The 27160-nt window shown below is 32.9% G+C and overlaps 1 protein-coding gene across 3 annotated transcripts in view; it reads right to left on the bottom strand.

Annotated features, from left to right (window-relative positions):
• Positions 1-27160, bottom strand: part of Dmd (dystrophin) — a 2014880-nt gene that overhangs the window by 1447999 nt on the left and 539721 nt on the right. For all 3 annotated transcript variants that reach the window (XM_077794046.1, XM_077794047.1, XM_077794048.1), the window contains 2 exons: positions 21028-21178; positions 6241-6360 (listed from right to left, as the gene is read on the bottom strand). In XM_077794046.1, coding sequence (XP_077650172.1) covers positions 6241-6360; positions 21028-21178 — 271 coding nt within the window. The remainder of the gene's footprint in view (positions 1-6240; positions 6361-21027; positions 21179-27160) is intronic.

Raw genomic sequence — 27160 nt, 5'->3', positions numbered from 1 at the left:
CTAGTATGAAAGTCTGATACTAGGACATAATATAATAAAACAAAGACATTCTCCACCAATCCTTAAAGAAATAAGATTTACTTTATCCATAAACATATCATGGGAGACTTTGCAAAAATACTTTAGGGAAACCAAAACACTTTGTATGCATTCACTCCACTGGATCAGTTAATTCAAAAATTCACAAAATTTGTCTTACTCTATAATATTTTTATAATTTGTTTAATGTCATTGATATAAATTTGGTTTTAACATCTTGATTTTAATCAATGTATCTTGGCTCTTAGGAATCTTTCTCATCTTCATATATTATTCTTTTTAAAATTTTTTTAGTTGTCAATGGAATTTATTTATTTATATGTGGTGCTGAGAATCGAATCTAATGCCTCACACATGTCAGGCAAGCACTCCACCACTTGAATCACAACCCCAGCACATATTATTCTTTATTAAAAACATGTTCATTAATTTTATGAGTTGAGTGAGAAATGGTACCAGTGCATATGTTTAATGATCTGCTAAAATTTTGTTTTATAATGTTATCCTTCTTTAAAATAGGACACTTGTCTCTATCCATTCTTTTGATATATACCTTTAAGTATCCCAAATGGTAGACTAACTATAGTATTAGTCATTTAACAATATTAGTTTAATGCCTTTTATGTGCCAGAAACTCTTAGGTTTGTGGCCTTAAAAACATTAGTATATTGAGTTGGGTTCTCAAGTTTTCACATATATAGAAAAACATATATTAAAATTAGATTTGAGAGCTAGGGTTGTGGCTCAGTTGTAGAATGCTTGCCTAGCATGTGTGAGGCACTGGGTTCAATCCTCAGAACTACATAAAAATAAAATAAATAAAGGTATTGTGTCCGTCTACATCTTAAAAAAATTAAAAATGGATTTGAATGGCTCTGCCTTTTCTTTGTAAGATATTTTCATTAATCTTCTGTAAGCTATGGGCTTAACCATGCTCTTGGATCTTTGCTTATTAGAAATAACTATCTCAGGAAAAATATGCTTCCTTTATGCTTCATTTATAGCAGTTTAGTTTTTAAAATGTGAAATGTGCACACAACCTGTGCACCTCCAAAGTGATTCCCTTATTCTAGTTTTTATTCAAATGCCACCTGTCAGTGAAATATCCCTTAACCACACAATTTAAAACTATTTCCTTGTTTGTTTGGTTTTTTTCTATATAGCTGTTGAATTACATTTACCTAATGATGTCTCCATTTATATTTTAAGTTTGGCCTAACATTTTCTCTGAGCATAATGAACTATAACCTGATTTGATGTGTAAATAGACTAACCTGAACTCTTAAAATGAACAGCTGAATCTTGGCTAGTCACAAGTGGCCAACTCTTTAAACCATGTTCAAATCAGGCAAATGAAAGTGAGATTGTAAGCTGTCACTACCTCACTTCCATTTTCTATATGTCACTTCTTGTTTTCTGGCTATAAATAACCTTAGTCCACACTGCTGCTGGAGTCTTGAAGCACAAATAAAACCAATTAAATCTACAACACTAGATGTGTTGCAATTTATTTTTAAAACATTTCATTGGAAAATAGTTGCCTATTTTCTTTTTTTCTTTTGGTAGCAAAGATTGAACTCAAGGGCACTTGACTACTGAGCCACATCCCCAGCCCTATTTAATATTTTATTTAGAGACAGGGTCTCACTGAGTTGCTTAGTGCCTCACAGTTGCTGAGGCTGGCTTTGAACTTGTGATCCTCCTGCTTCAGTCTCCTGAGCTGCTGGGATTACAGGCGTACACCACCATGCCCAGCAATAGTTTTTTTTTTTTTTTTCAATGCTTTCTTGGAACATAAGATCCATAGAGTAAATAATTAGTTATTTTCCATAATTGAACCTTTAAGTCTAGCCTGGTACCTAGAAGGTATTCAATACATATTTGTTTAATTAATAAATGCTATTCTGTCCAGAACACACACCTATTCTCTAGTGCTGCCTACTTCTTTTAAATCTTCAGATATCATTTAAAGTCATGTATGGTGGTATTTCATGACTCTCTAGAACATGATAGGTCATTGAAAACTGCATATTTTTGACACATTGAATTCAGTCATTTTATGTATTTAACTGTATTTGATTAATGTGAGTCCATGAAGGCAGGCAGCACAACTATTACCTCTGCCCCACCCTATCAGTGTGGTCCAGCTTCCATGCTGGCAGAGAGATAAGTGATGCTCAATATATTTACTGACTGCATAAATTATGATAGAGTTTAATATCACATTAATTCTAATTCTTAGATAAGTCCCTGCCTACCATTCAAACCTCTTCAAGGGTCACTCTTCAATTATCAGTGTTGTAGCACAGTTGCCCCTCCATTTCCTTGAGGATACTGTACTCACCTGATTTACCATTTTCCCTTCCTAGAAATTCTCCCTACCTCCACCACTATTCTTTGCACACCCACTTTATCTGGTTTTCTCCAATATATTCTTTAGATTCTAGAGGAAACATCACTTTCCTCAGGAATCATTCCTTGCCTTCAAACTTAAGATTAACTTTCTATCAAAAATCATTCTTTTTCAGGGGGGCTAGGGATATAGCTCAGTTGGTAGGGTGCTTGCCTCACATGCACAAGGCCCTGGGTTCAATTCCCAGCATCTCTCTCTCTCTCTCTCTCTCTCTCTCACACACACACACACACACACACACACACAGAATAAATAATTCTTTTCATTCAGAAATATATTGTGTCCATTCTAAAATATTTGATCATTTTCACTAGTAAAATTTATGAAAATTGTATAAATGCAGTTACAGTAAACAAGCATTAATAAAATAATTATTGCTTATTAAGAAGTATTGTTTTACCAAAGCTTATTTCCTGTAACTGATCACATGTATCATAATAGCAGTCATCAGTTCCACAATGCCTACTATGGTAATTGTGAATGACAAAGTTTGCATTTGTTCCAAAAGATGGAGCCTGTGAAATGGGTACCCTTGATCCAAGGTTCTGAGGAATGTCACAGGCTTGCACATTACTCCTCACAACCAATGGGGATAGTGACATTTTTTTTCCTCACTACTTTATCCATTACAGTGCACTGGGCATTATAAGAACATAACAAGTAATTGTTTAGGAAAATGAAAAAGAATGGAATGTGAAATGCTTAGGAATATGATAATAAGCTCCAGGAATGAAAACTCTACATAAATTATCATTCTCAGGTACTTATCTAAAAATAGTTAACTGGCATTTGTTTATAAATCAGGCCTTCTGGACAGTGATATTCTGGAAACCTCTAAAGTTAAGGACAAGGCTTTGACCCTGTGGTGACATTGCTGAGGGGAAGGCAGAATCTCCAGGAGAAAGAAACAAATTAATTTAAAACAGACTGTACTTTTCAGAATATTATTCTTCATAAGCTGTGCTGCCTTTCAGAATCCCTAAGCATATGTTCTAACCCATCTTTTTTTTAAGCCTTCTTTTAAAAAGACTTCTAAAGGTTTTAAAATTCAAGAAATTCTATAATCAGAGTTCACAGAACTAAATGAGCACATGTAAAGATTCTATGAGATTAACTTTTAGTTCTATCATAGAATATTAAGAATACCTCTCTCCCTTATCTTACTAAATGAAGAATTTGCCTTCCTAGTTTACCTTTATTTAAAAAAAAAGAAAGAAGTATGTCAAATTAAATCACTGTCTCTGGGTATCTTTTTTGAGCCTCTGAATGGTTTATCAACTGAATTGGAGCAAAAGAGAGCCAGGCATTATAGTGACTTGGGAGGCCATAGAGGAGAAAGAAGGCATGGCATGAACATTCTTATTGGGAGAGAAAGTAGGAATGACCAGGTCTTATTCTGAAAAAAGATCTCAAGGATCCATTCTCAGGATTCTCCTAATTTTATTTTCTTGTATGGGTCCATATGTGAGTTTCTCCTCCTTATAATAATTCTTCCAATTACTTCTACCAGACTCCTTCTAAAAACACATGAATTTTTATCACATGTCCAAGATAACTGTGTTGCTTTTAAAGGGACTTTTATGTATTTACACTTTTATTCTTTGTTACCTTTCTTATTCTCCCCCTCCTCCATCATATTCTCTTTCTCTTCCTTTTAAGAATTAAACTAGGTAAAATGAGATTATATCCCTTGAAAAGAATCTGAGAAAGAATCACCTATATTTCACAGTCAAATGAATGAAGCATTTCAGGGTAATTCCAACTGATGGTTTAAATAAAGTATGAAATCAAATACAGATTCTTTAGGATTGAAGAACTGATGAAATATAAATAATGAAAAATTTTTAACAGAAGTTCTCTTTCTATTTAATCCCTTATAGTATGTATTATAATTAACATATTAAGTGTACAAACTGATAGGATTCACTGATATCTCCATACATACATATATATACATTGTTTCTAACTACCCTTCTTCCACTCTTGAGCTCTCCTCCCCTGCTGCCCAGCATCCCTCCAAATTCCTAAAAGTCCTCTTAATTTCTTCTGTCTCCCCTCTCCTTTGGGGATCTCTAGTGACCACTCCATTTTGGACACTAGAATATCTGAAATTAAGGTGGCAGTAAAGAGGTATATAGATTGCTGAAGGAGAAGATAATCATGGACAAATGCACACTGGGTTTATATGAATTTGGAATAGCCAATACATGCACAGGTATTTAGTAGATACCTTTGAACTAAAGAAATACAGGCAGAAAAATAAGTAAAACTGAAAGCGTGTAGAATAATGACTCTTTCCTAAGTTCTAATCTAGTCACTATCTGAGTTTTATGAATTGTTTTCTGAGATGCCTCAGTTCCACAATCATCACCTGGAACAATTTTATATTGTAAAGCCAATTGTGCTGGGTCGAGTAGTGACCTAAAAATTCCCTGTCCTATTTTTTTTTTAAACCAGTCACTATTCCAAACAACCCTACTCTGCAGTCTTCTTTTACCTTTTCTGAAAAATTCTGGGAAATATTGAGTATTAGATTTTTATCCTATAATTTGTTACTATTATATCAGTTCTGTGGATTCTTTAAAATTCAGTAATTTAACTGGTCAAAAGTGCACACCCGTATGTTTGTGTGTGTTTGTGAGTATGCAATATAAATGATTATATATTTAATGATATATTGTCACAGCTGAGGTCATAGGTCTTTTTAGATCCCTGCAATTTTATTGAAAGTCAAGTGACTTTATAACATGAATTGTCAGTATATATTAAATTTTTGGTTGCAGCACTGTCCAACCTGTTAGTTCAAAAGCATTCCCTTTGTCTTTTAATGACAGAGAATAAGAAAACATTTTTTTTTAAGTTTGGCAGTCTAAAGCAATAACCTGAGGAAAAGATATTTCACTGGAATAAGAAAAAATCAGGAAGAAAAGGAATAAAACTGAGATAAGGTTTTAAGAAATTGTGTTAGAGGTTAGGTAGGAGAAATTATGTTAGATCTAATTTGAGTTGATAAAGCCATTTAAACCCACATTGATAAGATCCTTTGACATAGACTGGTGACTGCTATCTGTCACAAAGAACAAATAGGCATTTGGTAGGTAAAATGAGTGTCTCAAAAAAGAATGTGAAGTTACTATAATTTGGATGGACATATAATTATATATGTCCATCAAAGTGATTGTTTTCACTTACTGTTGATATTTTCATATTTAATATACTCTAAGATTCTTTTACATTAACAATATTTTTTCTAATTTAGAAGACAAAGCAAATTAAAATGTTCACATTATCTTTTCTTAATCATACTGGTTTTGTTTCTAAAAACATAAATATTGTACCTTAGGTTGGAAGAATACTTGGAAGACTAAATGTCTACTTCAGCCAACATATATGACTCAATCCTGCTATCCTTACATCAAGACTACAACTGATGGCCTATAGGAATACACACACTGAAGGCATTCAATTTGTGATTTAATCAATTATGATTTAAAAAAAATTGTGCCCTTTTAGGCTCTAGACTTGAAGATGATATAAATAGTATTGGTTAAACCAGTTCCCTGTAACAAAAATAAAGGAACCCTTCTTTGTATATTTCTCCAAAGGTTAGGAAATTAGTATAAGCAAACAGTATACAGGAAAACATTCACAAATGGGAAACAATCTTAATTACTTTAATATATCGCATTAAAATATTAATAATAAATCAAATTCTAAATTGTCTGTTTTCAAGTTGTAATTATATATTCTGAAGAACATATTTAGTTCATTAAAGAAAAATTTCTGACCTTAAGTTGTTCTTCCAAAGCAGCAGTTGCATGATCTCCACTGGATTCATCTACTACCACCACCATGTGAGTTAAAGAATTGACCCTGACTTGTTCCTGTTCTAGATCTTCTTGAAGCACCTAAAAGATACAATTTGTCAAAGATGAAATTAAAATAACAATCTCATATATTGAAAACATTCCCACCAAAATGTGTGTGATTTATTTCTGCCATGTGTTTGGTAATATAATTTCTTATTAAACTAGAATTATTTCAAGTACTATTTTTGCTATGGCACTCAGCAAAATCTACGTGATTCAACTGTCAATTGATTTGGAAAGTATAAAAAGAGGTCATGTATTGAGCAAGTTACAGTAGAATATTCTGCTCCTTATCCCACATTCTCTCACCTTTTTAAGTACTTTTTTCCTTAAATTACCTGCACCTCTGGCATCTCTAATACCTTCTAATTTAAATTAAAGTTGTTTATTACCATACAAATAAAGCTCTCTTGACCCAACAACCCCTTCCATTGTCATGTGTACACCTGCACAGAAATCAATTTTTCCTAGTTATACCCTCAACTTAATGACCCCACTATTCACTTTGCCTGCTATCCCACTAAACATCTCTTGTAAAAGTCACCATTAACCTTCAGGTCTTCAAATCCAATAGCCACTTTTTCTGTTTTTATTAGTGTATTATAATTATAAATGATATTGGGATTCATTTTTGATAACTATGTAAGCATGGAAAGTAATTTGCTTCACTTCAGTCCCCAGTACTTCTTCCGCTCCTTTCCTCCCTGCCCTGTTCTCTTTCCTCTACATAAAATAAAGGGCTTTATTTTTTGGTGTAATTCACTGTAGTATATTCATATATGCACATAGCCTAATTCTGTCAATTTCCTTCCACTTTTCTTCTCCTTTCCCATCCCTCCTCCCTCCCCATCAATCCCCTTACTTTGTTCCACTGATCTCCCCTCTATTTTCATTGAACCCCCCCTAAATTTTCTTCCCTTAATTTGGTCTAGCTTTCACATGAAAGATAAAACGTTTGATCCTTGACTTTGAGTCTGGCTTATTTCACATAGCATGACATTCTCCAGTTCCATTCATTTACCAGCAGATGCCATAATTTCATTTATCTTTATGGCCGAGTAAAACCCTATTGTGTATATATGCCACATTTTCTTTATCCATTTTTCTATTGACAGGCACCTGGGCTGTTCCATAACTTGGTTCCAATAGCAATTTTTGGCAATATTTTATTTTATATTTTGATTAATGAATCAATTGACAACTTCTTCATTCTGGGCACTCTTCTGATTTTTATGTACAATCCTCTCCTGATTATCCTCCCATGCTAGTTCCTTCTCTTTTGCTCAAACAATACATAAGATGTCATTCTTCTGCATAAAAACCACTAGAATATCATCACACTAAGAACAATAATCCAAATTCTATATGTAAAATACTTATATGATCTAGCATTTTCCTACTTCACCAATATAACTGTAAAACATTCTTGCCCTCTCATAACTACCTTTCGAACATGGTTACCTTCTTTCTTTCCATAAATGTGTCAAAATGTTCCTGCTACTTGAATTACTCTTCCTCCAGATCTTTCAATATTCTCTCCTCCTTATTACTCATGGTTTAGTTTTGTTATCTTCAGAGTGACTTTTCATCAGCATGTAAAATGTCCCAAATTATTCTCTAGTTCTATCCTTTTTAATTGTGTAATCATTTGTTGTTTGTCTCTAGTTACTAGAATATAACATCTATCCGAACAGAGATCTTCTCTGAACTCTTTTCTACACATTCTAAGCAAATAGAGAACAATAAATATTTGTTGAATGAGTGGTGCCATGTGGGAGGGCAATAGGGAGGGAGGGAGGGGGAGGGAGGGAAAGAGGGAGAGGGAGAGAGAGAGAGAAAAGTTGTTGATAGACCGTTATTTTATTTATTTACATGAGGTGCTGAGAATTGAAACCAGTGCCTCAACTCACACCAGTCAAGTACACTACCCCTGAGCCCTAGCTCGCCCAGAGTTTGGTCCTTTTCGATTATGCAAAGATTACAGTAGGTTAAGGGGAATCTGTTCTTTTTAGTGTCATTATATCAACCTTTGCAGGAAACTTTTTCAACTGAACCTTCAGGTAAAACCAGAATAATTTGAATCTTAGCTTTCTAACTTATAAAAGTGACTAAAAGGTCATTGTTTTCTCCAATCAAATATCATTAAAAATATTACTTACAATCATTTAAAAAATGTGGAGTACATTTTTTTATTAAAGATAAATGGGATGAAAAGCATAAGTTGGACAAAAACAGAGATCCTCCAGGACCTTACCCTGTTATGTTGTTATTGATATTTACATGAGTAAGTGTTCAAACTTCTAGCTAACTAGTTTGCTTCTTAGATGATTTTTGTTTTATAACACAAAAATGGAGAACCAGGATTGAGATATGGCCTGCTATTTTCTGGCAAACCTGCTGTTTCACCTTGTACAACAATGATGGTTGGCACCCATCAGTCCAGCTCCTAGTTATTCAAACATTATGGCAAGTGCAGAAGAACTTATTAGGATGGCTGAATTATAACCTCTAATGCATGAGCATTTTTATTCCAGGACTTTTTTTTTCAAGCCCAAACATTTTAGACCACTGTAAAATCACTTCTTTTTACATCCTTTCTAGATTTTCATGCTACATTTTCAAGTAAAGCAATTTAGGATAAAATGACTATGCATCTATTTTGTGTGTGGAGTCTATACTCATATCAAGCCTTTGACATTCCAGAGCTTATACTGGTTAATAAAACTCTTTCTGTCATGAGGCTCAAAATGGAAATATTAACATTCAGAGTTGTCCTTGATCATGTCAAGTCTGTTTTCTGAGTTAAATAAGCCAGGACTGGGAACGTTTTATATTTGTCAATTGGAAATTTTTAGAATTAAAATAATTTGGTGGCCAGTTTGTCATAAGTTGATTTACTGAATTTAGATAATTATTTTTCCTACCACTCAATATAAATATATATAATTACATGTTAGAACTAGAAGGGAATAATGTCATACTATTCATAGTTTTACATGTTAATTGTTTTCACTATTTTAATATTTCACTAAAGGACCATGGGAATATCCTAGTTTGATTCACTTTTATTTCTAACTCAGGATGAATCCATCTGAAGCATATGTGGTCAAATGTACTATGTATCTTTTCTGGTATGAGTTGTCTGATTCTGCTTAGCTTATTTATTCTAATATCAGATTTATTGATAAAAGTTTTATGCCTTTGTGAAAGTGATAACACAAAGTACCATCATTTTAAAAATCAATTCAGGAACCAACTGGACTTACTATGAGCAGAGGGAAATAAAAGGACATGAGATTCGTGGCTGAAAATCTTGAAGAATACATAGAACTGGAATAGATTAGCATAAACTATATTTGATTTAATGTTACTTCCAGTATCTCTTTTATTCTTCAGTGACTTTAAAATTATATATCATCTTTCACTTCTAATCAGAGCTTAAATTAAAAAGGTTAAGCTGACCTTTCTGAGCACATTCAATGGCTGCAAGGTAACTACTACAAGATTTTTATTTTTCTCAGATTTCAACTCCCAAAATAAACATGAGTGAACATCACATTAGGTGATCTTTCCAATATCTTCAATATACAAAAGATTATAAAATATCCAAAGTAAATGGTCTGCTTTTTAAAATTAATTCTTACAACTAACAAAATTGCCAAACACAAAAATGTTGGTTAAAAAGGTAAATTGTTGTACCAACCTAGGCATGTTTGAATAAGGACCTTGGTCATTGGTATGCAGGATGCCTACCTGCTTCCTTATTTGAGATAATGGATTCATGTCTACTAATTTTTGAAGCCACATTAAAGTTTTCTTAAGCTATTTTTCATTTAAACTTTAGTTGAATATTGACTTCAGATGGATTTTAGTTTCTCACAAGCAGTTTATACAATGGAGATTTACTGTTGATTTGCTAAAAAAAAATCCTGAAATATGAGCCAAATTATATTCAAATACAAATGTATCCCAAGAGAAATGGATTAAATTTTTTGCCTATTAGAAGATAACACTTTCAAAGCAAAATGCTGTAATAAATGTTAAAATGTTTTTTATCACAAACTTACAATTTATATAAACACACATGTAAACACACACTTGCTAATTTATTATGTATTTCTTGCCATTATTTTTATTCAAGTAATGCTTTTGTAACATTTACAGATTAAAAAAAATCTGTCATGCTCCTAATTAAATTTCTATACCATTATTAGATAGATACAAATGTCAGAGATGTTTGTTCTCTAATGTCAAATAACAATCTTTTTTTTTTCCTTATGACAAGGGAAAAGGCCAACAGTGAAATGTAACATTAAAAATGCTTATATTTGACAAACTTGGGTTTTGTTATACCTCTATGAATATTTCTTTCTACTGAAGAATTCTCTAGTTATAGGATCTGAGTAAATTTGTTACATGACCACAATTTATTATTTAAATATGACTATTCTACTTCTGTATCATTATTGGTACTACATTTTTCTTTCATCAGCCCAGGTCACATTGGTTTTTAAAAAATCAACTTAGAACCACCACTGGACAAAGAATTCACCTCAGTGTTTACAATAGATTCATGCTATTTTGCCCCTTTTTAGCATGCATGTAAAATAATGCTTAGAAAATGCACATGGAAGTACATAAGGAGAGTTAATTTTTGAATTTGAGTTTCAAGGTGAAGATCAATATTTAATAGAAAGATAATATAATTGAAAATATAATAAGGTTGGGTCTACTGTATGCTCCATGGAACGATGTAGCATGATTCATTTGGCCATGGTATATCTTCGCTACCTGCATAAAGAAAGGGCAGTGGTTACCTCTGTATAATTTTAGGCCTCCTCCTGGTTCAATAATTTACAAACATGAAAGTGCAAACACTTTCAGGTCCTATGTTCTAGAGGCCCATACCTATACACACAATAGAGATCGTGTTTTCTGCTTGGGGATCTAAGGCTATCTAATTCCTCCTCCCCAAAATTAGTATAAATTAATGAAATTAGAAAGATGTTTAGTTACATGCATTAAATTTAAGTAGTTTTTAGTGTTTTTTCTTGGCAAAATGAATGTCCACAAAAGGAAAGACTGATGAAAACAAAATTTCTATCAAATATAAATTTGCAAAGGATGTTATAAAACCAGAAGAGTTTCTAGGAATAGAGATTAATTAGTTTAATACTTAGGAAAGTAAATTCTTTAAAAACTGTCTCAGGAACAAAAACTTTCAAGATGTTAAGGCTCAATTAGCTAATGCAATACATCTGAATATGAATTGATTATTTTACATAAACTTAAAATTCAAATCAGAAAGTGTATTTCTTATGAAATGATAGCAAGGACAACTATTTAGACTTTTCTATTTTCCCTCTCATGCTCAATGTTACTTCCATTTTTTCATTGCCTCTGCACTGGACTAGGCTCTATATCCCCTGCTGCCCTGAATGAAATGATCTGGAAATGACTTTCATTTTTATTTCCAGTCAAATGTTCACTTTGCTAAGCCTGGGTGGCCACAGTATTATCTAGCTCCCCATGAAGATCTATTTATGGCATATAAATTGTTATAAATTTGCTGAGTATTTTAAATAAACCTCCCAACAGGTTCTCCTGGAAGAGTTTTTATTTTGATATCCACTTACTTAAATGTGATTGCTTAGCTTTATTAGTCCTTATATCAGAACTCATTGTTTTGATCTTTTTGTCAGTGTGAATGTTTATGTTTCTGCCATACCTGCGCTACTAAAAGGGGTTTCTAAAAGACCGTATCAATGGAGAGATTTGAAAGATTGTAAAAGCACTAAATGCTTTCCAATAGCAGAAATGGAGCTCAAGAAGTGTCAGATGGAGGCTCAGACCCTGGGAAACAGGTTTGGGATCCCAACAGATGAAGGAAGATGTGAGGTGGAGTTGGTATAGTAGATAATCTTTATTTATTTTTTTTTAAACTTTTTTTTTTTATTTATTGTTGGTCGTTCAACACATTACATAGTTCTTAATACATCATATTTCACAGTTTGATTCAGGTGGGTTATGAACTCCCAATTTTACCCCGTATACAGATTGCTGTATCACATCAGTTACCCTTCCATTCAGAGGTGGCAACAGCAGCCCACAGCCCCCAGTCTGCAGCTCTAGCCCCATTTTCCCACCTGAATCCTTCCATAGGCCTTTTAAATATATTTTTATCTAAGCAGGCCATAGAATGCACACTGCCAACAGGTTACATAAGTAGGTGCATGATCAAAAGCAAATGTTTATGACCTCAAATACATATGCTGAATCAAGGTGATTATAACCCTGGATACCTACTTAAAACACCCTTCTGGGAAGCCTCAGTGAGGGAGCCTAACTATAGCCATCTTGAGACTGTCCTGCAAGAACAAAAACTATTTTAAAACCAGTATACAATTAATGTGCCTATGCATATTTCATAATATAAGCGAGAAAAGAAAACAGTATGGAGTATATTAACAAAATGGCACATGTTTATAAGGAAACACTAGTCAACTATATATGATCTGAAGTCAGCTTTCCTGGGTTTAATTCACAGATGCATTAATAACCACTCATGAGACCATGAAAAAGTTGTCAACCACACCAAACCTCAGCTTCCTACTTTGCATAATTGGAATAAATAACTATTTCAGTGGTTTTTAAGACTGTGATAATGTATAACTGCTTACCATTTTACCTGGCCAAGCATATTAACTCAATGAATGGTAAAAACCACCGAGTTCTAAAATACTGTATTTAGGCATATTGATATGATTAAACTACAGTAACCCAATATTCACCTAATTCAGTCTCATCTAATGCATTCTGACCACCATCTTCTAATAGATATCATAAATATAGGAAGGGAATGTGGTTTGGGGAAAATCAGAAAAACAAAGGTTGAGGTTGAAGCAAAGTTTGAGGGTCTGAAAAAATTATATTATGAATTCCATATCTTTATACTTAAGCTTGCATACTATGTATGATATTAAGAAAAATAGCTTTAAACTACCTGATCTAGTGGTATCATGCACTGCTGAAAATTTTGCATGGTCAGAGATATGTCATGAATTAAAGAGAAAATAGCCTAATCACTAAATGATAGCACTTAATTCTCCTGCCTTCCTTCTTCCTTCAACAAATCCATGCATACCTATATCCATACATCTTGAATAATTACACCATTGAAATCAGTTTAATGTGAACACCAGTAAGGTCTAATAATTATAAAATGCCTTTAGTCTAGCAGTAATTATTGACAAGAAAAACAAAATTGAGAAAAGAAGTCGGACAGGAAGACTTCAAATGGAGCATAGAGGAAATGTTATGCATTGATTCACTCATAGTATATATATGTGAAGTTCGGTTCTACCTATTATTTCCCTGCTCAGGTAGTATTGTCATTCTCATTCCAGTCCCTTTTGTTCAAATTTAGAGAAAGAGCTACAGGACGAATATTAACACATTATTTCCTTAAACATTTTGGTTTTGACCATTTTATGCCCAGTTGTCACCAGCATGCCATTTTACAATAGCTCACTTCAAGTTTGCAGACTTCCATGCCCTTAGTCTCTTTCTTGTCCATCCAGAAATTCCCCATCCTAGGAAACCAAATGTTACAATAAACCAAACCTCAGTTCCTTTTTTGCATTTGCTCTACCTTCTAGGGTCACAGCCAGAGTCAAGTTTCACTGGAATCTCAGAACAGAGGTAAAGTCTCTGGGTTTAAAGGCAGTCAGGTCAAGGTTAAAATCAGGCTCTAACAAGGGGTCGTGGCACACACTGGGAAGGATCACTTAAACTACTATATCAAAACATGCCCAAAACAACATACTGAGACATTGTCTCAAAAATAAAATAAAAAATGGAGTGTACAAATTACTATTGATGTTACCTTAGGGAACTTTTGAACTGCTTTAAACATATTTATCTGTAAAATTCCTCCAGGACAGGCTTAATAAGGGGTTAAATAAGATACTAAGTTACAACTAGTTAGTATAGTGTTTAGCAGGGTTAGAAGGTGGTATGAAATGTTTATTTTCTTCTATATTTGGCATCTTTACCTTTTCATTCTGTTCTTAGTCTAAGGTGCATGAAAACAGCCCTTCAGAGTATTAGTATTTATTTATAATATCCTTGGTAATCAGATTGTTTATCTTTTAATTAGTAAATATTCTCAGTGTGCTGAAATTATAGATCATGTAAAAATCTGATTTAAGAGTTCTATTATTGGGGTTGGGGTTGTGTCTCAGTGGTAGAGCACTTGCCTAGCATATGTGAGGCAGTGGGTTCGATCCTCAGCACCACATAAATATAAATAAATAAAATAAAGGTATTGTGTCCATCTACAATTAAAATTTTTTTAAAAAAGAGTTCCATTAATCTTATCAGATAGGAACTACATCTTTGTTAATAGACAATAAAATGCCAGGCAGTGTGTATTATCATTAGTTCACTGAATAACACAGAAGTACCAGTTGGCCTACTAGAAACCATTCTGTTCATAACAGACATAAATATAAATTGACAGTATTCTTTAGCTAACAATTTTATATTCTGTAGACGGATATGGTGCCATATTCTACCTTATTTTTAACATGGAATGGATTTATAGTTATTCATTTGGTACATTAATATATATTTCAAGGAAAATAATTGCCTTAAGATTCATGTTATCATATCTGTTGTAGCTTTCTTGTAAAGAGATTTTTCATAAAATGCATTCTTAAATATTTCATATAGTTAAATAATTAATTTACATTTTTACTGTCATTATCTATTCAAGGGAATTTAAATTAATTGTTACTGATTCAGGAAAAGAGAGACACTATACGTGAGGCTAATTTGTTAAGTGGGAAATACACAGGAACCTATATTTTCCTTTTTTAAAAGCTTCACTCCAGAGGCCAAAAACTTCTAAAGAAACAACATTGCAAAAGCAATTAAGTATAAATCATAGAGTTAATGCCTCTTATGTGAATCTTGGGCAGGTATATCTTTAGTAGATATATTGATGAACTTAAAAAAGCACTGATTTTCTGAGCAATGTTACTGAATCAATATGCAGTAATTTCTAATGAATGAATTTGTAATCAGTGAGCTATAATCACTTTATTACAATAAGAACATGAGTACAGTAATAGTGTGAGTATGGACTTTGTTGTTGTTGTTGTTGTTATTATTATTATTATTATTATTAAACAATCAATGGCATTACTTAGTATACAAAGTTATCCTTGAAATCTAATTGTTAACAGAATGTTCATGGAGAATTAGGTGTCCTCTCCACTGAATTTAAAAAATTATAACTGAGTACCACATATATCCTACTATATAGACTATATGAATGTGATGCTTTTTTTACATTAAATTCCAATTATGTTAAAAGAAAACCACCACACAATTAAATTTCATCATCAATAGTTTATAACTATTAAGATATTTGAATAAGGAAATTAAATAGGAAGAAAATAAGAGGGCACCAGAGATAATCCCTCCAGGTAAGCCACTTAGAGATATATTCTCACTTTACCTTATCAGTTGTTTTCTTGCCCCTACAAACAGATTTTTATTTATCAAATTTCCATGTACCTGTTAGGTAGAAATGATGAAGATGAGCAATAGAACTAGTTAGAATTATTAAAACATCTATGACCAAAAAAATATTTACTGAGCCATTATTTGCTAAGCACTCCATAAGGCATTAGAGAAGCACAGATGAGCTCTGGCTCTTTGGTTGTAGTATGGCATTTTCTCCTAAGTATATTGTTTATCTTTACTTCCATAACCATCAGACTTTCATTAAGCACTTACAGGGGCAAAAGATAGGAAACAAAATGGAACTTTATAGCAATAACTAAGATATGTAATTTGAATCTTACTGAAGATAGGAAAAAGCTTGCTAGGCACTAAAAGCACTACTTGATTCTATGGCATTCTTGGGCTGAAATGAATCACTCATCCTTCTCCAAAGTACTTCATTTCTCTCTTACATTGCCTACTTTACTAATCTCAACTCTGGGTTCCCACTTGCCCAGACTCAATCTATTATTTCAAGCTCTTTACTCATTCTATAAGTCCAACTCTGTTGGCTCAGCTGCTGAGCTCCAAAATGCTTAACACCTGTTCAGTTTTTTATTGAACTACCTTTATTCAGCCTCATGTGCCTTCTGCAATATTGTCCTATCCTATCTCCTGATTGCTGCTTCTCCATGCTCTGGTATTTTACAAGTCATATCTTCCTAAAAAATAAATTGTCCTAAATTGTTACTCTTCAGTTTAACAATAGTACCCTGCCACACATAGGACAATTACAAATGTATACAATACCCTCCATAATTGTGCTTTAATTCTCCAGTATTAAGCATATGGTGTGAATTTAAACTCAACATGTGATCCAAGCAAATGCTCTATCTTGCATTTTCCCACCTCATGTCCTCTGCTCAACCAAATTGCCATTTTTAACTCTAATGCCATTTGCCATATTCCACATGTGTTTTAAGTCTTTACCTGATGTATTAGAATATGAGTTTCTTGGGGAAGATTTTATATATGGATGATCTTAGTACTCTTCAAAGCACCTATGTATTTTAATGAATGTTTGTTCAGTGATACAGAATGGAATGCAATGGAATAAAATAAAATGTCAGATCCTTTGGCAGGATTATACCTGCCAGGATTATTTAGCTTTTTTTTCCCACAGGGAACATGAGGTTCAATATGTTCACTCCCCAGAGAGAATCACTCTTGGGTACCTTAAATCTAAATAAAACCTCTAAAATTCTCTCTAAAACAATAGTTATAAAAACTGAATAATTTCTTCCAAAGTTTGCAGCCCCCAAATTCTCACCGTTACCCAGAGTTAATAAAAACTGCCAATATAGGATCAATTACCTTATCTTCCCTAATTGGCAGATTCAGTAAAACTGACTTATCCTCATGTCATTTCACAGTGGTTGAATTTCTAACATGCCCCATAATAAAATGCTGTTGAAATGAAGATAGCAAAGGATCCTGTCACAGAACATACAGGAGCATATCTGTAATATTCACAGTGTACTTAGATTTGCAAATATTTTTATCTTGCTCTTCATTTGAGTAAGGGAGCATGTGCCCTCTGGTATGAGAAGAATTTAAATCAATTTCAACAAACAAAACCTGTGTCTTTAATTTTACCATCTATAATCATTGTAAGAAAATGGGGGATGACTTAATGATTTTAAGTCTATCTACACAAAAATCAAATAACTGAAATCTTATATTAGGTTGGAACTGATGTAGCAGAGGGCAGATACCTTTTGAAGTAGCTTTATGTTACTGATGTATTTTGTTGCCAGAAAGAGAAATTCCCCATTTCCCTCGATTTACAAGTTTTAAATGGTGGGAGAGGAACAAACAAAACAACAACAATAACAGCAACAACAAAAAGCAGCAAAGTGAATCAACTATTTAAGTAAGGCTTTAGTTTGAACTCATTTGCCCAAGAAGGTTAATCTTCTTTCATTTTATGAAACATGAAAACTAAGAGTTTTAAAAATGTATACTTTTCATATACATATTTCATAATATATATAAATTCAATTTATCTTTGACACAATTGTACATATTTATACACAACAGTAAGATAGTTTGATATATGCATTTAATGTGTGATGATAAAATCAGTGTATCAACTTAATTTTAAATTTAGATTGAATTAAATAATTTTCTTCTCACCAAAATTAGTTCCAAGTAACAGAAGAATATTGCTACCAACTGTCAGAATTTTTATGGACTATGTGTCTTTTTTTTCTTTTTTGTGATACTGGAGACTTAACCCAAGGACATTGTACTCTGAGCTACATCCCTAGATATTTTTATTTTGAGATAGGGTCTAAGTTGCCCAGGCTAACTGAAACATGTGTTCCTCCTCCTTCAGTTTCCCAATGCCTGCACCACCACACCCAGCTTCTTGTCTTAATTTTATAAAAACTAATGCATCCTTAAGTGTATTTGAATGGTTAGAGATAGGAGTTAGCCTCACTGAGCCAGCAAACCAATTGCTTCTCTTCTCATTATACACTTTATATGAATATAAGTACTGGATGTAAAATGTTTCATAATCAGCTTGCATATGATCCTTTGGATTTTTTTTTGTTTCAAATTATTTTCTTCAATGCAATTTCATACTCATCAGAAGCAGCATGTTTTGAAATAATGGACAATCTATTCAAATTTTATGGCAATATTAGTCAAATATTTTCCATTCCATTCACTTTATATCTTCTGGAGAAAAGTACAAAACATTCCAGGTAATTGTCAGAATATTAAGATACTGGATGGCCTGTCTAACCTTAATAAAGAGTCTTTTCAGAGTGGCAAGCTAAGACCTTTCCTTGGAGTTGCTTTAATTTATTCACACTTATCTTTTGGAGCCCTTCTTCATGGCTCTCCCTTTATATTCCCAGCATTCAGCATCTGCACCCCGCCTTCTGAAGATCAATGTTACAGTGCTCATCTTGCATTTTCATGAAATGCTTCATATTCCCAAATTAAACACATTAAAACTTCGAATGGCAGGAAAAACAGAAACCAACTAGCTCAACACACTTATTTCCTAAGTGAAGATATTTAGAGCCTGAGTGACTTAGTGGTTTCAGAAAAATCACAAATTTAGTTAGTGCTACAAACCCAATTTCTAGGGCAAGAAGGCTGTCTTAAGTTAGATTCCTCTAAAACAGATCATGAAGGAAAAATATTGAAACAGTGTATTTGGGAGTTGATTTCATAATGCATTATGAAAGTGTAATAATTTGAAGGAAGTTACTCTGTGGACAACTGGAATTCAGTCTTGCTGATGAATATGTAAGAGACTATGAGGAACACACCTTAGAATTATCCCACCATGGTATATGGATTCCACGGGATTTATCTATCAACTGCCATCAATCATAGGTTAAGGCAGCACTGGCAGTGCTACAACTACTTCCTGTCCACACTTAAATTGGCAGAGATGCTTTTACATCTCAGTAACACTCTCAGACATAATGAGTCCATTGGCATATCCCCAAATTCTGTACATAAAACTTCCAACACAGGCCAAAAAGAAGAGGACAGACAATGGTCCACAAGAAGAGTGCATGATCCACACAAGGAAAATGGTACAATTAGAGAACTAGCACCAGAGTGATCTTCCTTCCTTCCTTCCTCAGATGTTCAATTAAGATATAAGGCAATTAACATCACTAACAACATCCATGTGATAATTATAATAGATTTGATGCTTCCCCCCCCTGATTACCATATCTCCACTTCTTCTTAAATGCTTCATCCTAAACTGCTGTAACCAGTAAACTGCTTTATGGGCAGTAATAACAAGAACCAGCTCCATTTATTAACGAAATGTGTAGCTTATTAAATAATTAAAAATCATGTATCTTTTGTCTTCATGGAAGAACTGTGAAGCTAGATCTGACAAATCATTATAAAATGAGGAAATTAAGTTGGAGAAAATATGGCTTTAGGAGGCATGAGTTAAGGGTGCAGACATTCCCTTATATCTAAGAAACTTGGATCCTGAGAATTGCCACATAAAATAAAGGATACCCAGTAAAAAAAAGTGAATTTCCAATAAGCAATGAAAAACTGGGGAAATAAACTTTTAAAACATGTTGATTGTTTATCCAAAATTCAAATGTACCTAGACTTCTTGTATTTTTATTTGCTAAGTGTAGTGTCCTTAATCATGGGGCAGTCAACAAGATTTTATTTGCAAGTGTGTCCTCACAAACTGGGCAATGCCCTATTCCAACCATAAAACTCAGAGCTACATTTAACATTTTATAGTGTTTCTTAAAATGAAGCACACTCAGATTCTGGTTCAGAATAGTTTTGTAGAAATCTTAATCACAGAAACAACAAATGCCTTCAGACAACTTAAAATTATAAATTGAAGAGAGCTATGACAGAAATATTAAAATTAAAATGTTCTATTTTACAGGAAAGCAATGTTACAGATCCTCAGTTTGTCTTCAGATTTGGCAAGTTCTAAATAACTACAAATTGAAGGTAAAAATATGTTAAAATATTTTAAATATTCAAATGTGCATTGAAGGTAGTTCCTACAGAAACTGTCCCCTGAAACCAAAATTTTAGTAGGTCATATACCCTGCATTATTCTGTCCCAGAAATAAGTTTGATGTTTTTTAAATACTGAAATCCTAGTTATGTTGTATTTGACAAAGTAGTATCTTGCTCTTTTTGTGTTTCTATAAGGAATATACTTAAGATTGGGTAACTTACAAAGAATAGAAATTAATTTTCTTACAGTTCTAAAGGCTGGGAAGTCCAAAAATCAAGGTGTTAGCATCTGTTGAATCTTCTTGCTGAGTCCTCTCGTGGAAGGGCAAACAATTGCCAAATGCTCATGAAGCTTCTTTTATAAGGGTCATAATCCCATTCACCTGGGAAGAACCTTCATAGTCTGATAATTCTTAAAGGCCCCACAGTTTACTACTATCATATTGGCAACTGAATTTTACAGGGTCCTATTTAAACCATAGCAACAAAGATTACAAAACATACTTGGCAAAATTTATTTTTAACTATTGTTGATTTGAAGCTTTAATTCTTTCTTGTCTATAAATCATGACTTGTGTGTTTATATGTGTATGTAATACACATATACATACCACGCTTGTTTTATAGTAGAAAACACATAGCATACAATATGCTAACCTTATGTTGTTGTACTTGGCATTTTAGGTCTTCAAGGTCAGGTCCAAGGGGCTCTTTCTCCATTTTCCTTGTTCTCTCTTCTGTTTTTGTCAGCCAGTCATTTAACTCTTTCAGTTTCTGATTCTGGAGATCCATTAGAACTTTATGTAAACTGAAAATTTGAAAAAAGTCTATTATTACCTCTAGTAAAGCAAATTATTTTTAGCAAACATGTAACAAGGTAAGACAGTTGATATTTATAATTTATGGCATACTCAAAATTTTCAGTATCTTTTGGACATTAAGAATGGCATAAGTAAAGCTCATTATCAATCACCTCTGAAACTATCATTTCTCAGGCTTATTAGAGATCATACATCCCAATTTCCAGAAAGATTCCCATAGTTAACAAAGCATGCATATGCTAACTAAAGTGTGAACAATATTTGGTAATTGAATCAGTAATATATCTTTTTATTAAAATCCTATTTATGATCTATTTGAAAAAATATTTCCCATTAGGAAAAAAAATCCCATTATTTAGTATGTGTGGTGGTTGAAGATGGCCACAAATCATTATTTTTAAAGTTAAATCAATTTCTTTTAAAACTCATACATAAAAATATTAAAATTTTACATATGAGGAACTGTGTGATATTTCAGTACATGCATACATTTAATAACCTTTAAATCAGGTAAAACTTTTGTTCTCCTAACTTTATCATTTGATTATGGCAAACACTTTCAAAATCCTTTCTTAAAATATTTTTTTAGTTGTACATGGACCCAATATCTTTATTTAATTTATTTATTTTTATGTGGTGCTGAGGATAGAACCCAGGGCTTCACACATGCTAGGCAAGGGCTCTGCCTTGAGCTACAACCCCAGCTCCCCAAATCCTTTCTTCTATCTTTTTGAAATGTTATTTTTTTAAGATTATTATTTCTAGTCACCCTGCTGTGCTACAGCACTTCAGAATTTCTTACTCTATCTAACCATAACTTTATATCCAGTGATCAACCTTTCCTCATCCCTGACTTATTTTGGCCAATACAATGGAATAGAATTGACAATGAACCAGTTCTAAATTTAGGCTGTAAGAGAAATGACAGGATTTTTATTTTCTTTTAGAGCCCAGATTCCATGCTATAATAGAGACAAGGCTAAAGTACTAAATGATTAGTGACCATGTACAGGATGACCCTAGAATATGAAATGCTATCTTAGAAGTAAGTTTCCAGCTGAATGCAGCCCAAGGAGTAATCCCAGCTTCATCACTGGAAGCAGAGGAATAACCTGCCTGAACCCTGCCTATTTTCTTGATTTATAAGATAATAGTGAAATTATAATTTATTATTTTAAGACACTAAAATTTAAAGTCATTTGTTATGCAGAAATAGACAAAGAATTTTTTTTCAATGACACAGGAAATAATGGACTATGCAAAGAATTTAAAGTCCAAAGGCCTAGGTTCATAGCCCAGTGATAAACCCTAGACCACATTCTTTTTTTTTTTTTTTAAGAGAGAGTGAGAGAGGAGAGAGAGAGAGAGAGAAATTTTTTAATATTTATTTTTTAGTTCTCAGAGGACACAACATCTTTGTTCGTAGGTGGTGCTGAGGATCGAACCCGGGCCGCACGCATGCCAGGCGAGCGCGCTACCGCTTGAGCCACATCCCCAGCCCATAGACCACATTCTTAAACCTTCTCAATTACATATCCAGCATCAGGAACATGAAATAATACCTTGCCTGTCAATTACACAATTTTATAGTGAGGATGAAAATACAAATATGGCATAAGTTCATCCACTGATAGAACAAAAACTTAAGACTCAAATGAGAAATACTAACATTGATTTTAAGGTAAATATTATTTTCCATTTTTTAAAAAAGTCATATTTAAAGCATTTTTGAAAGTACAATATATTGAATACTGATCCTATAAGCAGGTGCAATTTTAATTAGAAATTTATTACTCTTATTTATGGAATATTTACTAGAAATTTTCATTAATTGGCACATTAATGCAAAATATATTCATAAAGGAGTCTATAAAATTATTTTGATTGAACCATTTACATATTAGAGGCACAAATATCCTGAGGCACATGGATATCAGACAGAAATGTAGACATTTTCTTTTTATGGAAACAGAGATGAAACATCCATTTAAGTGAAAGGAAAACTGAAAGTTGTTGTTTAAACCTCTTAGACAATGAATACCATCCCAGTATCACAAGTTATGTAAATAAATCTTTTACTTTGTTGTTTTAGTCTATCATTTGAGAATGGACCAGATAATAAGATTCTATGAGAATAAAATTTCATGAATACTGGATGCAGTATCATAACATGTTTTTGTTGTTTTTTCCTGCTCAGTTTGTCATTATGTTAAGCTAAAAACTTTCACATTTCAAGACTTAAAAAACGAACCCACAGTATTACTTACACTTGAATAAAAGTTTCTAGTCTAACACATATGTTTTATTAGAGTTAACAACAGAATTCATTTAAGAATGTCATTTACATTTTAGCTTATACATAGATATTTCATTCAACAAGTATTTACTGAGTTCTGTATGTATGCATGAAACTCCTATTTGTTAGGCATGGGCAAAGAAAATACCTATCCTCATAGGGTACAGTGGCATACGCCTATAATCCCAGCTGCTTTGGAGGCTGAGGCAGGAGGTTCGCAAGTTCAAAGCCAACCTCAGCAAAAGTGGGGCACTAAGCAACTCAGTGAGATCCTGTCGCTAAATAAAACACACAAATAAAGGGCTGGGGATGTGGCTGGACAGTTGAGTGCCCCTGAGTCAATCTCGGGTATCCAAAAGAAACAAACAAAAAAACCTATACTCGTCTTTGAATAGCCTGGAGAATCTTAAAGGAATAGATAAATCAACAATTACAATATGACAAGATCATCCTCTGAAAGGAAAATTCACTGGTGGGTATGACAAATTTAGAAAAACAATAATATCCACCCGGGGAACCTCTGAAAAGAATTTAACTTTCTACAATTTTTCTTGGGATTACAGGAACAATTATGTTTAAGATAACATTCAAAACAGTTTTTGCTTTTTCATTATTGTTTTCTTAGATACCCTAATTAACCAGTAATGTTTGAACAGTCTTTATTGCTTTCTATGTTGGGGCTACATGAAACAAATTATCAGGTAGTAAAAGTTGCTGTGCTTTCTTCCTCCCTGAGGCCTCTAAAGAAAGAGCATCAATAAATGCATGTGAATTACAGGCCACAGGTCTCTGGATGAGCAGCAAGAAGGGAGTAGTGAGTTTCCCACGGCAAGGCAGGCCAGAAGAAGTAGTAAACATGAGAGGGTGCTATGAAAAGGTCAGATTAGGAGCCCTCAAAACACCATGATCCTGTTTGCCAGGTGTGAAAGAAGGGGTAACTTCAGGGAGGGGAAAACTAACCATTAGGTTAAAATATCATGAATGCAATATTAAAATAAATTGGCTAATGTTTACTCAACACTTTGGTGTGATGACCTTGCCATTAAATATTTTATATGTAGTAGTTCAGTGATTCCTAAACAACGGTATGCATTTTAGTTGTAGTTTTTAAAATAGTTTTGGGGGCTAGGGCTATAACTTAGTGGTTGAGTGCTTGCCTCACATGCATGAGACACTGGATTTGATCCTCGGCCCCACATAAAAAAATAAATAAAACAAAAGTATTGTGTCTACCTACAACTAAAAAAAAATAAAGTAGAATAAATAGTTTTGATGGCACAATAAAACAAATTAGGGAAATTATTTTAATGTTTTACATTATATATATATATATATATATATATATATATATATATATATGCTTTAGGTACATATAGTGTACATAAATTTTATATTCTCAATTTTATGATTTAGAAAGTAAATCAGTCAATTTAAGGAAAATTATTAAATATATAATGATAAAAAAAGGTGCTGACAATAAAAAAATTAGGAAAGTGTAACATAATTGGCAAGTGTTTGGCAAATATTGAATTACCATATTTGTTCCTCTTTACCACCAACTGAGGTATATTATACTATTGTTAATTTATTACTAAGGACACTGGAAATTCAAAAGTCTTAGAAACTTGCAAAAGGTGACAGAGTGGCATTTGAAACCAGTATAAAAATTGGAAACTATTTGTGATCCAAGTCTGTGCTCTAAACTTTTATTTTACTTTGTCATGGAAATAATACTGTATTAGTTGGGGCCATACAAATCACTAATATTTTAGATTTTTAGTCCATAGAAAAGATAATTTCAGTACTGATCAACTTAAAATATGATTGAAATGACAAGTTCTACATTTCCAACATTCTAAAGATGCAAATAAATTTGTGAAAAATCATCAAATTCACACAGAAAATCTACCTTTCACCTACAAAAAATAAGTTTTCATTTTTCTTGATTTCCTTTTATTTTTTTCAAGTGATCATGTAGAAGGGGAATAAAAGCAAAAAGAAAATGGATTATACATATATGACAGTGAGATAGTGGAATTGGGATAAAACAGTGCAGGGCAGGAGATGATCCTGACAATACCTGAAAGCAGAAGTATGGCAGGATATGATACTAGGAACTGCTGCAACCAACTTCCACTCACTAGGATCATCTAAGGACAGAGAAAGCTAACAAAATAGACTAAAATAACCTGGGACTTGGACAACATGGAGTTAGAGACTTAATGGTCCCTAGAGTCACCCCACCTGTGAATTTATTGTTCTATAACATAGTAGACATCAGTAAGGTTTTACCACATGCAGTATGTCTAAATACAAATTCTAAGTTAGCAGATTTATGATGGGGCCTGAGGTTCACTTTTCTAAGTTCCCAAGGGATGCCTATGGGGTTAGTCTATATATCACACATTAAGGAATACTGGTATAATGCACTCTGTGTGTTGGGTTTTTGTTAGTTGCAATAAAAGGCAATCTAGGGAATACCATTTTTCAAACAATTTTACTAGAGGGCTGGGGTTGTGGCTCAGCAGTAGAGCACTCATTTCGCATATGAGAGGCCCTCGGTTTATTCCTCAGCACTACATAAAAAATACATAAACAAAATAAAGGTATTGTTTACAACTAAAAAATAAATATTAAAAATATTTACTAGAGATTTGTCTCTTAGCTGACACCCTACTATGGGAATATATCTATATGCACAGGAAGGGAGTCAATGGGAACACTGGATATGTTTTATAGAAACTCTGTTAGATGTATATAAAAAGGCATTCATTCTCTAACCAGGGCTATCCAAAAGAATTCACTATGATGATGTCAATATTCTTTCTGCACTATCAAATATGATTACCACTAGCCATGTGGGGTCAATGTGAACTAAGAAGTTGAATTTGTAACTATATTTAATTATAATAATTTTAATTCAGCTACACATTGCTAGTGGCTGTAATATTGGACAGCACACAACTCTAAATCAACAGATAGACTGACAAAAGTTACAAACCATTATTTAAGTCCTTACTTACACCATTTCATTATACCCTGTAATATAAGGAATGATATCCTGGGATCAGGAATCTAACAATAAACACGAAGAGAATTTTTTGAAATTTTAATTTTCTAGACAAATTTGTAAATGCAAAATGGTATCTGTTTTCATTAATTTTAGCCAATTATTTGATGGCCTTAATAGCAATTATTGAGCGTTATATAAATTCGTTATAAAATCATATAAAATATTAGGGCTGGGGTTGTGGCTTAGTGGCAGAGTGTTTGCCTAGCATGTATGAGGCACTAGGTTTGATCCTCAGCACCCATAAACATAAATAAAATAAAGGTCCATTGACAACTTAAAAATATTTTTTAAACAATTATTTAAAATATTAAAAAATATATAACCATATTTTAGACACTATTCAAATACAGGTATAAATATATGGACTTTGTAAATCCTGGAGAATTATAATTAAAAATTACCAAGAAGTATGGACTCTTTAGGAAGAAGACCAGTTCCTGGGCCCAATTTCCTAGAATTCACTATTATCTGCTAATATGCTATTCTCAAATAAGAATACAACTAGTTAAAGGGAGTGAAATATTATTTTGAATGTCTACATTATAAAAGAACTACCAACAGTGTTCAATTAACATATCTCACAGGCAAAATAAATTATTG

This window comes from Urocitellus parryii, chromosome X, assembly GCF_045843805.1.
Source record: "Urocitellus parryii isolate mUroPar1 chromosome X, mUroPar1.hap1, whole genome shotgun sequence".
NCBI classification, from domain to species: domain Eukaryota; kingdom Metazoa; phylum Chordata; class Mammalia; order Rodentia; family Sciuridae; genus Urocitellus; species Urocitellus parryii.
The sequence above is the reverse complement of the archived record's forward strand: the minus strand, read 5'-3'. Positions and strand labels throughout refer to the sequence as shown.